Here is a 15,980-nt window from a genome sequence, read left to right as displayed (position 1 = left end):
TTTTTAAAATAAAACACAAACTGTTAGTTTTACAGTACCATGTTTTATTTAAAACTCGGCCTCCACCACCCCTAAATAGCCGGCCAGTCACACGCCTTTGATGTTTTTATTATTATTATAATTATTATTAGTTTAAATAATAAGTAAATCTCACTACTCCCCTGGCCCCTCCTAACTAAATTATCCGCTATTCAAACTGTCCATAAACTCGCCCCTAATAATTTCAAGAAGAACAATAATAGTAATACTAGTAATAATAACAGTAATAATAATAATCATCATACAAATAATAAAAATAATAATAATAATGACAATAATGAAAGTAACACATATGTACAATCAATTTTTTTAAATAAAACACAAACTGTTAGTTTCACAGTACCCTGTTTTATTTAAAACCCGGCCTCCACCACCCCTAAATAGCCGGCCAGTCACACTCCTACAATGTTTTTATTATTATTATTATTATTAATATTATGTTTAAACCACAAGTAAATCAATCTACTCTCCTGGTCCCTCCTGACTCATTGCTCACCTATTCAATCTCCCCTTAATAATAAAAATAGTAACAATAAAAGTAATAATATGAATGGTAACAATAATAATAATAATAATAATAATAATAATAATAAAAATAATAATGATAAAAATTAATAGCAATACTAATATTATTATTAATAATAATAATAATAATGACCGTAATGAAAGTAACACTCATGTGCTGTAATTTTTTTTTAAATAAAACACAAACTGTTAGTTTTACAGTACTATGTTTTATGTAAAATCCGGCCTCCACCACCCCTAGATAGCCGGCCAGTCACACTCCTTTGATGTTTTTATTATTATTCTAATTATTATTATTAGTTTAAATTACAAGTAATTCTTTCTACTTCCCTGGTCCCCCCAACTCTTCCCTATACAATCTCCCCTTAGCCCCTCCCCTTAACAATAAAAATAGTATTCATTTTATTGATGGTAATAATAGTAATAATGATAATAGTAATAACAAGAATAGCAATAATAAATGTAGAAAATATTAAAATCCTAAAGACATTAATAACATTTTCTTCTCGTCTTCTTCATGACTCTGAAGTGCTGTATAATGAGAAAAAGAAAAAAAATTATAAACGGGGATGCACAAGATATTATTGTTAATTTAATCAGTATGTGAGAGAATGCTTTCCCTGTCCTGCATTACGTCTTATCACATAGCGAGTGGGCACGGATCTTAATTGGGAAGGCCATCCCCTTCACCAAGTGCATTGTGTGACAGTATCTTAAACTGAGTACACATTTGAGCAACGGGTCTTCGTTCTGACATCGGAACGAATGCCCTTGAATGGGGATTGCCCGTACACACTGGAATAAGTTAATGAACAACGAAACGATCACTGTTCCATCCTTCATTAACTTACTACAGGTAGCTAGCGATTTTGCTAGGTTTGATGTACAGCACATCAAACCTAGCAACCATCGCGAGCGAATGCTGGAGCTTGCAATTGCCCACACACATTGAGTGATGGTAGATGATTTGTGTTTACAAAATGGCAAATTGGCCCGACATTACTCCAGTGTATACCCAGCTTTACACAGTAGCAAACTGATTGGTGGATGGCGCTGGTAAGAGTAGTTGGCTGTCTCCATACTTTAATAAGTGAATGTCTGGAACTACCCATGAAACAGAGTGCAGGATGCTGTCATCTGTCCTGTACAGGGCATAGGCCCTCATTCAGAGCCGTTCGCTATTTGCGGTCGTTCGTTTAAAAACAAGGGGTGGCTATTCAAATGATCCGTACGCACATTGCAGTCTGTTCACACCTCTAAGTCTGAACGAACGAGCAAAACATACGCTCGTTTATTTGTTAAAAACGCCCCCTGGCCGCACGCATCCTACGTCATGTCCGCTATTTATTAGATTAATCGAGTACATCGACCAGCGTATGAACTGCTCGCTATTCTTGTGGTTGGTGTTTGCTACCACAAATTTGCGTGCAGTTCTGGCTATAAAATAACCCAGTGACGTGGTCAATGACGCTGCTGTTTTAAATATACACACCCATAAAACGCCCGTTTTGACCTTTAAGCACGCCTGCGTTCGGATCTCCACTCCCCATTTTCAAGCACCTTCCCCTGTTACCACCCACATACGCCTCATTCTGTCACTCAAAATAGCAGGCACTCGCTATATAGCGTACAAACGATTTTCGGCCGCACTGACTGGTTCGCGCATGCGTACTAAAAACCGTACGCATGCGCAGATGTGCAAACATCGCTCGGAACGAGCGTACTGCCGCTTACGAGCGGCTCTGAATGAGGGCCATAGACAGATAGCAAGAGACTGGGAAGGAAGGGAGTACTCTACATTATAATGCCATCAGGGATATGTCTGATTTTTAATTATAGCGATTGAGGGATGGAGGGTACTCTTTATTAAAATGCCAACAGAGATCTACTGAACAACAATGGCTATGTATGAATCATGTAATTAGGAAACATTCATAGAGCAGCTGACAGTAAAGACTCAAAGACAGTTTTATTTTAGTATCAGTATCAATCAACTGATATGTTGAGCAACAGACATGAGTCCTTAGATTTATGGGTCACCCTCTTAGTATTTACCTCCTTCATCCAGCGAGAAGTCTCATTATGTTTCTGCTGGGAGGTGACACCATCCATAGAGCACATTCTCAGAGTACCTCAGAAGATAAGAAAATAAAATGTGTATTTTTACTCTTAAATTATAAATACACTATAGACAGTAACATACAAAAAATATATATATAAATACAAAAACTAAAACCATCTCTTCTTTCTATAACCATCATCCTGGTGTTACTCTTGGGTGGCCATCTTGCTCCTTGCTGTTGGAAAATGGGTGTTTAGGGGAAGGTCCTCAAGTTGGAGCCCACATAGGAGAACCCTCTGAAAAGCTCCTGGTCCAATGCTCTTGGTGGTTTTCTCCGAGCCTCTGCTGCTTCCATCTTCTGGATGTTAAAACTTTGGGAGCTGTGTTCTATGGTGGGCTAGAGAGAACAAGAAACAAATGATCATCCATGTCACTAAACCTGAATAAATCCATATATCTATGGGTCCTCTGATACCACAGACTAGTGTAACATGTGCTTCTGCTGTACTTTAATGTTTCCAGCTGTTGCAGTGTAATGAGCCATGAGATATTTGATATAAATCAAGGCTAAAAATACTAACAAGCAGACTTACGCCTATTCACCAAGTTACCAGACACCTGTCCTGCTAGTATTATGTGCTACTGCCCCATCTCTAAATATAAATAGCAGATATAAATTCTATCTTTCTTTTATTAGGTACACTTTTCTAGTACATACCTATTATATCTTTCTTTTATTAGATACACTTTTCTAGCACTCCGTGGCTCCGGGTCTCGCAACAAAGGGGGCATGCTGTCGATGTTGAGTGACAGCACACCCCCTTTGGTGGACGGGCCGGGGGAGTGGCTGCCCAAACAGAGGCGTTCCCATGTCAACGCCACCGTTTGGGGCCGGACCCACTGACGAGAGATTTCGGCTCTGTTAAAGACGAAATCTCTCTAGGGCTTGCAGCAACGAGACCCTACCACACACATCTTCCTGGCAGCTTGCTATAGCTGTGGGTGGTCACCCACAGCTATGCGAGCGGCCAGGAGGCCGTTCTAAAAAAAATAGCCCGGCCCTGATTCAGAGCGAGAGCTCTGTCAGAGCGTCCGGCTCTGAATCAGGGCCTCTGGCCTATGTGCACATGATAGAATCACACAGTTGCTGCAGATTTGCTGTGAATCTCACATTGTATCACATCAGAAAGCTGCTGTATTGGATTGAGATCTGGTGACTGTGGATGAGATTGAGGTAGACAGATCTCATTGTCATATTTGTGGCACCAGCTGGAGGTTGCCTCTGCGACATGGCACATCATGCTGCTGGAAGTAACCATTGGAAGATGGGTAGACTGTGGCCATAAAGATATTTATATCGTCAGTAACAATACTCATTTAGGCTTTGGCATGTTTGTAATAAAACTTTCCCCACACCATTACACCACCACCAGCAGCCTGAACCATTAACAATTAAGTATGAATCCACATATTGAAGTTGTTTTTGATAAATTCTGACGCTACCACCTGTATGATGAAACCGAAATCGAGATTCATCAGAACAGACATTTTCCAAACTCCAGCTGTCCCATTTTGCTGAGCCTGTGCCACCTATGAAAACCCCGCAGCGCGTAAAAAAAATAAATCTTCACCTACCTGGCTGGGGTTCTCCGGTGGTCTCTGCATCTCCCGATGGCTTCCCCTCTCTCTTCTTACTGGAGAGGGGGCTGCTGGGAGTCCCGGGAGCTCCTGGGAGGCTTCAGGGGCTGATGGGAGGGGCAAGGGCTGCTGGGAGATGTAGTTCTCCCAGTGCCCATTCCTGGGGCCACAGGGACACTAGGGGGGCACACACACACTCATACACACACTCACTCACTCATACACAGTTACAAACACCACACACACACACTGACATACTCACCCTGCTGCAGAAAAGCAGACTCCCAACGCTGGATGAAGAAGACAGTGCTGCCGAAGGTAATAATTATGGACTAATTAAGCTAATTGGAAACTTCCAATTGCTTAAGTAGTCCTAGGGGGGGGGTGCCGCCGGGGTGCCAGAGCAAGTCCCAATGATTTTTCCTAAAATTAACAATTTTAGGAAAAATCACGCTTGCTCTTCTGGAGGTTCAAGACTAAAAACCTCCCGGCGTGCAAAAAAAACAAAACACGCACCTAATTGAATAGCAGAAAACCCGCACCTGCACACTGACAAGTGCCCCTAATTGTGCAATTTCCCTTCCATAAAGCACTTTTAAACATTTCAACATTCGTGAAATCTCTTATTACATACGGGTGCAATGTGCGGTGCAGTTTTTTCATTAGCTAAATAAAGGAAGTAATACCACAGTGATCGCCATGTGGATAGGCTAAGTCATGTCCTCTCATCACAACATTATGCTTGTTTTTGAGACCTTTATCTTTCCATATTTGTAAATGACCCTTATTGTCTTTTAATGCATTTATTGGGCAAAACTGCTTTATCCTATACTTACTGGGTCAGGGACATGTGGTGGTGGAATGCTAAGGGCTTCCAGCGAGACCCAATCAATACGCTGGAACAAACGATGCTGGCGGATGTTTCCGTTGACACCCAAACGTCTGGAAGGATTTTTACACAGGAGCTGGAATAAAAAAGAATAAAATATAGGTTTCTGTCATATAGCACTGAGGTGTTTATGTGGGTATAAGATGGTGTGTATAAGGTTTGTGCTGCCAGGCAACGTAACTATAAACCTGCATGGGTTATAATGTGCCCCAAAGGCCAGAGGGTAATGGTAAATAGCTATAATATCCTGATAAGAAAGTGTTTCTGCGGAGCCACTAGTAATCTTCCATGTAAGACCTAGTAAATCTATGGCAGTGATAACCCTTTTCTCTGGGTTTTTTGCTTTATCCTATTTAACAAGAGTGATTCTCGTGAATTGATAAATGCAGATGCAACTACATACTACATTATGCTTTACTGCAATATGCAGTGACCCATAATGCTGCCATTGCACCACCTACTATAATTAGTACCCAAGCATGGGCATAACTACCATAGGTGCAAGGGGTGCAGCTGCTATTGGGCTTAGAGCTGAGGGGAGCCCATCTTCCTTGGCAACCTTACATGTGTTATATGCATTTTTCACCATTGGGTGGTACATAGGGGACCTTTACAAACTTTTGCTATGGGTCCTTCAAATACCTAGTTACGCCTAAACCTATTAAGATTTAAGTATTGTAGAGCAGAATTCCATAATATGGATTCACAAGTCTTATTTATTTACCTGCTTAATGATGTCTTTAGCCACAGCTCCTGCCTTGGGAAACCCTCTGGGATGGTAACGAGAAGTTCCGGTAATCATTTGGTTGATGATGACACCAAATGAGTACCAATCCACTCCAGCGTTGTACTCCTTCTCCGCCAGCATCTACCATAGGAGATAATATAGCACATTGTTACTCTATCATTAGATTATTACTATAGCCCATGTGTCTGTGTCTCACTGGCATTAGTATCTTGCTGTTATCTTCCCACCAGTTTCCTGAGGTAACACTTTGGGCAGAATTTAGTTACGGATGTGACTTCCTCAGGTGGACCTCAGGGCTAATTGAATTCAGCCATTTGAATCTATTTGGGATTGATGCAGAGTGAGCACTATGCCAGTATGCACATCCAATCTTGCCTTAATTCACTATTCGCGTGCTGAGAACAGCGGGCGTACGCATATGTACCAGTGCAGGTTTCAGTGAGTCTAACACTCAGGGCCTTAGCTAGGGGGTACAAGCAGTGCCATCACCAGCACTAGTGACCCACTTGTCATTGGATAATAGCGAATGCACCACTTATGCTGAAAGGACATATAGGGCCTGATTCTGAATCAGATGCAATGCCAACGTTCACTGAGTTCAGCAATTTTTTGCTATTGCGTGTGCCCAAAAATCCCTAAAACTCCTATGGTGCAAGCGTTATACAGTGTGTACACACAAAGGTGCTGTTGTAATTGAGGCGCATGGCATCATAAATGTCTTGGAAAAGTAATTGGCATTCCTGGCGACTGGGAGGTGGCTAAACAGAGGCATGGGTATGGTCCATCTTATGGGCATGTTATGGGAGTGTGGCTGACGTGTTTGTGTACATGATGCTCAGTCAGTCAGTGTGGAGACCATACTCTGACAATCTGTACATGCCATAGGGCAGGTGTAAGTTTCCATGGTGTAACTGATGGAGATGACTACAGATGCAGCAAGTAGTATTACAGCACCTATATGTGCTCATACACAAGGATGTACTCCAGGGAAAGACTTTGTAGCGGTATTTGCATAAAGTCATAGACAGGCAACTGCCAAAAGACGCGGCTAGTTCCCCCTCTGTATCAGGCCCATAATATGTTATTTGTATGTTTTATACCCATTTCTTTTCTTTCTATTACAAATGTAATAAGTGTATGTGAGATATGCCAGGCATAAGCCGGAGCACATGCTGCTGGTACAGGGCTGTACGGCTCAGCATATGTGCAGTAATAGGCCCATTGTCTATGTGCTATTTAAGTTAAAATTGTGCCCATTTTGTGACCAATTCTGCATTTATGTTTTATACGAATGTAGATAATGTGATTGTCAGAATAGCTGGTTATTCAGCACATAATAAGAGTTTCTTACTGGATTTTGCCATGTTTTCAAAAAAGTCCATCACATAGTGCTGAATAAATAACAACCCCTGCTGGCAATACTGTATATTACTGTATATTACAGTGACCGTTGTACTTTGTGTATTTATATAAAGTAATTTTCTTCCACTACTATTACATTGAGTATTTATTGTTAGGGGAAGAAGGTGCTCAGCTATAGTAGTATGCTGTCTTCCTGACTTGTGTAGTAAATTACATATCGCATTGTCAGTCACCATAAATTCTATATATACCACAGTAGGCTGACATTGTGCAACTGATGTAAGTTACTAACATTACTTATTTGTCATTATTAGACCTGTATATTGAGTTCTACATGAAGCTTAGTAGAAATACAGTATGTGCTCATTTTGTATCTATGAAATGTTGATATAAATTTTAAAGCTCCTTAAAGACCTACTCAGATCCAGTGGTGTCAGGGGCGTCTTTAGAGAGGAGGAGGCCCGTGTGCATCCCCCGTCACGGAATCGGTATGAAATACCGCCGATCACATTGCCCTGGAGGTTCGATTCCCGGCAGCGCCTGGCCGACAGATGAGCAGAGGCCGGCAGTGGAAGCCTGACAGCGCTGGAAATCCCGATTGTCGCTAAGGTAAGTATAAACTAACCTAACCTCCTATCCCCTAACCCTCCTTAGGGGTGCCTAACCCTAACCTCCCCCTCAAGTGCCGAACCCTAATTCCCCCCTCTAAGTGCCTAACCCCCTTTCCCCACTGCCTAAACCTAAGTCTCCGGGGGGGGGGGGTGCCTAACCCTAAGTCCCCCCCGGGGGTGCCTAACCCTAACCCTCCCTCCCTCTAGCGTAACCCTAACCCTCTCGGGGGTGCCTAAACCTAAATCCCCCCTGGGTGTCCTAAACCTAACCCTCCTCCCCTCGGCTGTCCGCTCGCGGCGCACAGCATCCCTTCGATCGGGATGCTGGGGGCCGGTCTCCCAGCGTCAGGGAAATGTCAGGCGTCTACATCTAGACGCCCGGCATTTCACCCTCACCGGGATGTGATAGTCGGGAAGCCAGCTGCCGGTATTAAGGCAGTTGGTTTCCCGATTGTATACCCCCGTCACGGACCCCTCCTCTCACTCTGCTGGCCGACCACCGCAGAATCAATAGACTCTGGCCACTAGAGTGTGCCGAGGATCTATTGCGCTTGTGCAGATCACCATGGAAATGGTGCAGCCTCCATTTTCTCAGCGTTTTCCTCACAGCGCAAAATGCCAGAAAAATGCCCACGGCAGCCTTTTTCCGGCATTTGAACAGCACTGGGAGACCAGATGCAGGACTTCAGAGAGGTAAGTTTTAGAAATATGGGTGCAGGGTGTGCGGCGTGGGCCCCCCTGGACCGGGGAGCCCGAGTGCACCGCACACCCTGCACCCATTACGCCTGAGTGGCGTAACTATAGAGGATGCAAGGGTGCGCTTGCTATAGAGCCCGACGCCTTAGGGGAACCGCCGGCTCCGCAATTAACCCTCTGCACCCTGTCTAGTTTTTTTTCACTTTACCTTTTTGGCCCCAAGGTCCAGAGGGGCCCTGAGGTATAGCGGGCACAAAAGAGTGCCACGGACAACGTACTCATTGTTCTAGCCTACAGGCAGCAGCTGCCAGGACCCATAGCCGCTGCCCAGCCCCAGCTCCCTTGTAGCTTGGCCCAGGCAGTGCTGGGCTCTTCCAGGTGGCTCAGCTCTGGCCCAGGCATGACCTTTAAGTCAGCAATGCAGTGACGTCATAGGTCACGTCGCCGCACGTCTTCCCTGCCCATCAGACAGGCTACGCCACTGCGCTGGTGAGGAGTTAGGGATAGAAGATAAGGCATAGGGGCCGGGGACAAAAGGTGAAGGTGGCTGGGAGCAGAAGGTGACGGGCTGGGGCAAAGAAAGGTGATGGTGCCCCTGGAAATGGACAAAGGTGAAGGGGCAGAGGAAGGTCTTGGGAGCTGGGTGCAAAGGAAGGTGATGGGGGCTCGGGGCAGAAGATGACAGGGGCTGGGGCAGAGAAAATTGATGGTGCCCCTGGGGAAAGAGGAAGGTGAAGGGGGCAGAGGAAGATGAAAGTGGCTGGGGCAGAGGAAGGTGATGGGGGCTGGGGGCAGAAGGTGACAGGAGCTGGGGGCAGAGGAAGGTAATGGTGCCTGGGGATGGAGGAAGGTGATGGAGGGAGAGGAAGATGAAAGGGGCTATGGGCAGAGGAAGGTGAAGGGGGCTGGGGATGGTAGAAGGTGATGAGGGGAGAGGAAGATGAAAGGGGCTATAGGCAGAGGAAGGTGAAGGAGCTGGGGACGTAGGAAGGTGATGGGGGCTTCTAGGCTGAGAAAGGTGATGAAAGGCTAAATTTGAGGAAAGTGATGAGAGGCTGAGGACTGAGGATGGCTGGCTGTAGACATCATCCCTCCTATCCCTGAGGCATCCTCAGCATTGTCATCAAGAAGACTCTTACAAGAGACGCCAGACAACAACTACAGCCTGTATTATTAGTGACAGAGAGACAGTGTGGTAAATCATAGAGTACTTTACTTTATTTAAAGGCTGGTATATCTTTCAGTTAACATTATAATGCTTCACATATCACACATGCAGGGAAGGGATGTGCAAGATCAGGGGTGAGAAGGTGGCATTCCCAGAGACATCAGTGTACTGGGTCCGAGCTTTCTGTTGCCAGTCCTGGAGCCTCCAGCATCTGCATCTAGCCATGGCAGCTCTTGAGTAACAGCGCTGATGTCATTTTTAATCAGGCACCGGTCGCGAGCCAATAGGAACTCGCGGACCAGCAGCTGCTGCTGATTGGCTGCTGGTCCACAAGTTGTGATTCATCAGCGCTGTTTCCCTATGGCTGCGGCTGCATACAGGTGCTGGCAACCCGACACCATATTCACGAGGGTACACAAAAATAGAGGCTGGTGGAAGGACACAATGGGGAGGTGAGATGCTCCCAGCTGGACACAGGAAGGTTGCTAGAGGGGAGTGGGGGTGACATAATAGCCTAGGTAAGGGGCAGTATTGTGTGTGGCATTACTATGGGATATAATGTGTTATAAATGGCATTACTGTGTGTGGCATAATGTGTAAGGGGCACTACTGTGGGGAAAAATGTATAAGGGGCACTACTACTGTGGGGCATAATATATAAGGGCAATACAACTGTGTGGCATAATGTTTAAAAGAAGTACAACTGTGGCATAACATGAATGGGGGGCTCCTTAAAAATTTTGCTATGGTGCTCACAAAGTTCTAGTTACGCCCCTGCTCAGATCTATTAAGCACATTGCTATCAGTACATTATGTGCTCAGAAAACAGTAATAATATATTTTACACCTCACCTCTGGAGCAATATATCCAGGAGTTCCAGCATATTCTGTGGCAGTCTGGTCACCAAAGATGTTATCAATTGCCAGACCGAAGTCAGCAATTTTAAGATGACCAGACTCTGCCATCAGGATGTTCTCTGGTTTTAGGTCTCTAAATAGAAAGATTTGTAATAAATGTTAACTGTTTTGTCTAGTGAGAAATATATACATGATTTAGAGATGAACGCAATGCCAATTACGGAAGCAGATCAAGCGATTGTTTATCAGTGCGCATGCGTTTAAGTCACACTGTATGTGCGCAGCGATTGCATTGTGATTACGGATGCACAGAGGATCCACTTGCAAAGTGAGTGACAGGTAGTCAGCATTTGGGGGTGGTATCGGGGGGTGGTCAGAAAAACGCAGGCATGTCTGACCGTTTGAACACCGTTATATGGGCATGCATAAATTAGCCCTTGCAATCTCCTACGCAGTATGAGAACCCTATGTCAGGAGAGCTGCCGAGTCTGCAGCTGGTCAGACCTGCCGCAAGGGCGAGAAGGCCTCTCGATGTGCGTTGATGTTACTGACATTTACGCAGGTAAGCGATGTCATACACATGTAAGAAGGCAGCAGTGGGTTTCCTTATTCTCGGGCGATCTTTGGAATCATTAGCATATTTTTGCAGTTGCGTTGCTTACAAAATCACAGCTGCGATCGCACTAGCGTCCATCTTTTGAATCAGGCCCATAGTTAGAAGGTGCACATCACTATGACCTGTTTGTGTAGGAAAATGGTATTATTAGTATAATTACCGATGGATGATACCCTTAGCGTGCAGGTATTGTACACCACATGTGATCTCAGCTGCGTAGAAACTTAAAGAGAAGAAAGGAAATGTAACATATCAATATTAGAAATAGGTAAAAAACCTGTTATCACGAATATGCTAATAGAGGATCCTGCTCTATCTATCATCTCACTCTTCAGCTGGGTACATGCTATGTAATGTGTGTACCCAGCAATGAAACAGCGTGATGTAACGATACTTCGCACACACCATACATACTGCATGATCCGGTGTATGAAGGTGCGATATATCACTACATTCTGTATGTAGCAGCATGGCGTCATTTATTGCATCATCCCATCTGCTGTGCAGAACAGCCAATAGGAAAATGTGATGAAAGACATTCGCGTACAATGGGGCGGGCTTACATACTGCACGATCTGTACGATGTATCAGTCAAGGGACGTTTCTAGAGAGGAGGGGGTCCGTGTGCAGTCTCCAACACAGGCCCCCTCCTCTCCATCCGGCGGCCGGCAGCGCACTGAGCTGTGCGCGCCCAGCGCCAGAGTTATAGACTCTGGGCACTAGAGTGTGCCCAGAGTCTGTAATGTATGCACAGGTCACCGGGAAAATGGCCGCGGCGGCCATTTTCCCTATACTGCGCATGCGCAAACAATGGGAAAATGGCCACCGCAGCCATTTTCCAGTCGTTTTACAGCGCTGGACCCCCGCGCCGACGTGGGACTCCGGAGAGGTAACTAATATTATGAGTGCAGTGTGTGCAGTGCGGGGCCCTCCTGGACCCAGGGGCCCGTGTTCCCCGCACCCATTATAAATACGTCCCTGTATCAGTCTCATCCACGACGGAATGTATACACTGTTACTATTCATTTTAGAACATGTCTATTCTATGTGAGGTCCTTACGTTGCGCTGGTGATGTCCAAGCAGCCTTTCCTCTGCAGGAACTGATGGAAGTCCCCGCCACTTGCATATTCCAGACCCATGAAAAGGTGGTTCTGTTTGATTGGACACACACAATAGTCATATAATACATTCTCTTAGGAGAACATGGCAACAACTTCGAGTGAGCATACTAACTCTTAGTAACATTATTACCCAATAAGACATAAAACCTGTATTTATGTTAGATGTGCAAAAATAAATGAAGAATCCTAACTAATGATCCTTGTCTAATAAGAAATACACTGTACCGTGGTCTGGAAGGCAAGATGTCCATGGATGAGGAAGGCGCTACCAGACGCAACCTCTAGCACCCTGCGCTCCACCAACACCTGCTCCCTGTCCTCCAGTGGCAGATCTCTCTTTCGGACGATCTTCACTGCCAGCCGCTGACCAGTCAGAGAGTTCTCCGCCAGCAGGACCTACAGGAGTTAGAGACATACACAATGATATGTATACTTACATTATAATACCTCTACAAGCACCCAGGTAGCTCAGTATATTTAGAGGTAAGTGTATTTTGTATTACCAGTTTCATTAAAGGAATGAGACTCCAGAATTTTCCCAGGCTTACAGGATTGTAGATGAACCTCCCGATTTGGAGGCTTACTCAGGCTTACTCAACCTTCCGATTTGGAGGCTTACTATCATTAAGTGGGCAGCACAGAAGGTGTAATGGTTAGCGTTACTGCCTCACAGCACTGAGGTCATGGGTTCGATTCCCACCACGGCCTTAACTGTGCAGAGTTTGTATATTCTCCCTGTGATTTTGTGGGTTTACTCCGGGTACTCCGGTTTCCTCCCACACTCCAAAAACATACTGGTAGGTTAACTGGCTCCCCACAAAAAAAATTGACCATAGTGTGTATGTGCGTGTGGGAATATAGATTGTAAGCTCCACTTGGGCAGGGACAGATGTGAATGGTAAGATATTCTCTGTAAAGCGCTGTGGAATGTGTGCGCTATATTAATAACTGATAATAATAATAATAATAATAAATTAAGTCCTCCCCCCCACTGCATTGTGGTGATGTTTAATGATGATCCAACATAAAAGAATTCCACTTGTACCTACCCTCCAGGGGTTTACCAGAGGAGACCTATACAGTGTTAACTCACATGTTCATGATGCTCCACGACTACAAGTTCTGGGTCACACAGTTGTTGCCTGAGTTGAGTTTAGTAGCCACAGACACATGATTTACCTTCCCAAAGCTGCCCTGGCCCAGTTGATGGTAGAATGCCAGCCTCTGGATGTAGATAGAGGCTGTATCTCCAGGAGCAGCTTCCTGAACACCACTTCCTCCTTATGGGCACAAGAAAAAGAAACAATGTAAAATGTATTATTCAGAGTTAGAAGCACATGTAAAATGCATGTACAATATTGTATTATAGTAAACCTTTATGTAATAGTAATGTAGTCATTATACTGTTGATAGATGTCATAAACACAGCCATACAGATAAAAGGGGGTCATTAACTGCTAATGTAAGAAAAATGGATTTCAAATCAGCACAGGTAAGTATTTGCACCTCAGGTTAGTGTCCCATTGCAGGCTCGCATGAAGGGGAATTTCTGAGTACCCAGAAACCCTGCGGGCCACACTACACACTAATAAACACACCGCCGTCTGCACCGGATAGTACGTAGTGGTTCTAAATCCTGTGTAAGCTGTATATATATCTATCTGTCTGTCTATTTATTTGTGGCTAGATTTTTTTCAATGGTTCGGTAACCAAGGATTTGGAAACCCCCCTTTCAAAATCCTGCATTTCCCACTGTATTGTATCACTTTGGCCCAGTCAGTTAGTCCACTTATATAATCTTATTCACATAATAGATTGCTGGGCTGGTCCACTTAGGGTGAATGAAAATTACATTTAGGGCCTAAAATAATCAGGGGGGGAGACCTAAACTCATCTGGACTGAGGGTCATGAAGTGATCTTAGGAATGTGTGAACTGATCTGGGAGAGGGAAGTCATTGATTTAGGAGGGGTATGAAATAATATTGTGCAGGGGTCTCTTGACTTGTGGTGGCAGGGGCCTACCGGTGTGATCAAGGGTTGGCTGATAGTAGGATGGGCTGCTCTGCAAGTAAGGAGAACCCCACACACTGAGGGATTCCCTAATTAGTTTTAATTTAGTGTACTTTCGTTGTGTCACCTAATTACACCTCTATACTAGTAATGATGTCTGTCTGTTCCCTGTTATCTGGGTGAGTATGAGTGAGATCATAGCATATTGGGGAGGTATTATAGCGGCACTTAACGTGCCTCTTTACTGAGGTGAAGCAGGAACCATTAATGATGAGATGTATGAACATCTCGTCGGCCGGAGTGGGGGAGTGTAAACTCCCCTCCGGCGCTACCTGTCTGAGTACACAGCGCATCAGCCTAGTACTAATGCGCTGTGTCTTAGTCCCGGCTGGCTGCACTGAGCATGCGCGGGATCTCGCAAGTATTGTGAGATCCCACGTGCAGCCATCGCAGCCGGGACAGCACTGTCCCTGCTGTGGGGATAGGGCATCGCCAGGCTGTAGCTGTCGATAGCGACAGATACAGCAGGCGTAATGGTCAGGCAAACTGACCGTTTATACATTGCCCAGGCTATCGGCGCTGCTATCTTGTAGATAGCAGCACCGTAATGCCAGGGGCGCATAGCACCCCTGTCATTTACCACCAAACCCCTCCGGTAATACATTGGGGAGAAGCGGTATCTGCAGACATAATGTGCGCTGATGCCGTTTTGACACTTCATACATCTCCCCCATTGTTTCCTGTGTCAGCTTGCTGCTACTGATGGCAGCTTCTGTCCTCTGACCCAGATTGTCCTGTGGGACCTAGCCCATCAGACAGTCTACTGTCAGGTAATACAGACAGGTAATTATTTACATGGTGATATTGGATAATTGTTAGTGATATATGTATGAATGTCCCGAGACATGAGTGTGCCCCCTCCATGACTTATCACCATGTCCCTTTTGGTGGCACACACTGGAACTTGGTTGAACTCTCCCCCCATACTAAAACCATCCAGCATCTGGGAAGGTTTTCTTCACTGTAAGTGATTAACCTGTGGAACTCCTTAACAGAATTTAAACCTGCATTGAATGCTTTTTTGCAATAAATCCTATAAGCAGCTATAATTAGTACAGTACATCCGGAATAACTTTGGACAGTCTGTTGATATCAGAAACTGTCTGATGCATTGATGTATCTACAATGGGTGCAGGGTGTGTGGTGCACACAGGCCCTGATTCAGAGCCGGACGCTCTGACAGAGTGCTTGCTCTGAATCAGGGCCGGCCTTCTTGTTTTTTAGAGCGGCCTCCTGGCCGCTCGCATAGCTGTGGGTGACCACCCACAGCTATAGCGAGTGGCCAGGAAGAACCATCGGGCTTGAAGAACCTTTCGGGCTTGTGACGAGACCCTTGTGGTAGGGTCTTGTTGCGGCAAGCCCCAGAGTGCTTTCGTCTCTAACAGAGCCGAAAGCACTCCCACTGACATCACTTGTGATGTCAGTGGGGCCGGTCCCAGACGGTAGGCGTTCCCATGGGAACGCCTCCGTCTGGGCAGCCACGCCCCCTGCCCGCCCACCAAAGGGGGCGTGCTATCACTCAACATCGACAGCACACCCCCTTTGGTACGAGACCCGGAGCGACCGTTTGCCCGT

At 45.3% G+C, this 15,980-nt stretch overlaps 1 protein-coding gene across 1 annotated transcript; it reads right to left on the bottom strand.

Moving 5' to 3' along the window:
• Nucleotides 1-2,879: 2,879 nt before the first annotated feature.
• Nucleotides 2,880-12,634, bottom strand: LOC148503981 (protein kinase C delta type-like). Its single transcript, XM_088448949.1, has 7 exons — nt 12,560-12,634; nt 12,273-12,364; nt 11,373-11,435; nt 10,591-10,729; nt 5,878-6,021; nt 5,101-5,229; nt 2,880-3,023 (listed from the first exon to the last, which is right to left on the bottom strand). The coding sequence occupies exons 2-7, from the start codon at nt 12,350-12,352 to the stop codon at nt 2,880-2,882; spliced, it is 699 nt and encodes a 232-aa protein (XP_088305075.1). The 5' UTR covers nt 12,353-12,364; nt 12,560-12,634.
• Nucleotides 12,635-15,980: the final 3,346 nt, after the last annotated feature.

Source organism: Taudactylus pleione, unplaced genomic scaffold, assembly GCF_031769625.1.
Source record: "Taudactylus pleione unplaced genomic scaffold, aTauple2 ptg000473l, whole genome shotgun sequence".
Lineage (NCBI taxonomy): Eukaryota > Metazoa > Chordata > Amphibia > Anura > Myobatrachidae > Taudactylus > Taudactylus pleione.
Note: the sequence above shows the minus strand (reverse complement) of the source record. Positions and strands in the feature narration are given on the sequence as shown.

What these genes read in the sequence shown, in the direction of transcription:
- LOC148503981 (XM_088448949.1), bottom strand. Translation starts at nt 12,352, where the DNA reads ATGGGTCTGGAATATGCAAGTGGCGGGGACTTCCATCAGTTCCTGCAG. An exon ending in CTGGATATATTGCTCCAGAG is followed by an intron (nt 6,022 to 10,590) that starts GTGAGGTGTAAA and finishes CTCCTATGGTAG; the next exon opens with ATGCTGGCGGAGAAGGAGTA. An exon ending in CTAAAGACATCATTAAGCAG is followed by an intron (nt 5,230 to 5,877) that starts GTAAATAAATAA and finishes TTTTTATTCCAG; the next exon opens with CTCCTGTGTAAAAATCCTTC.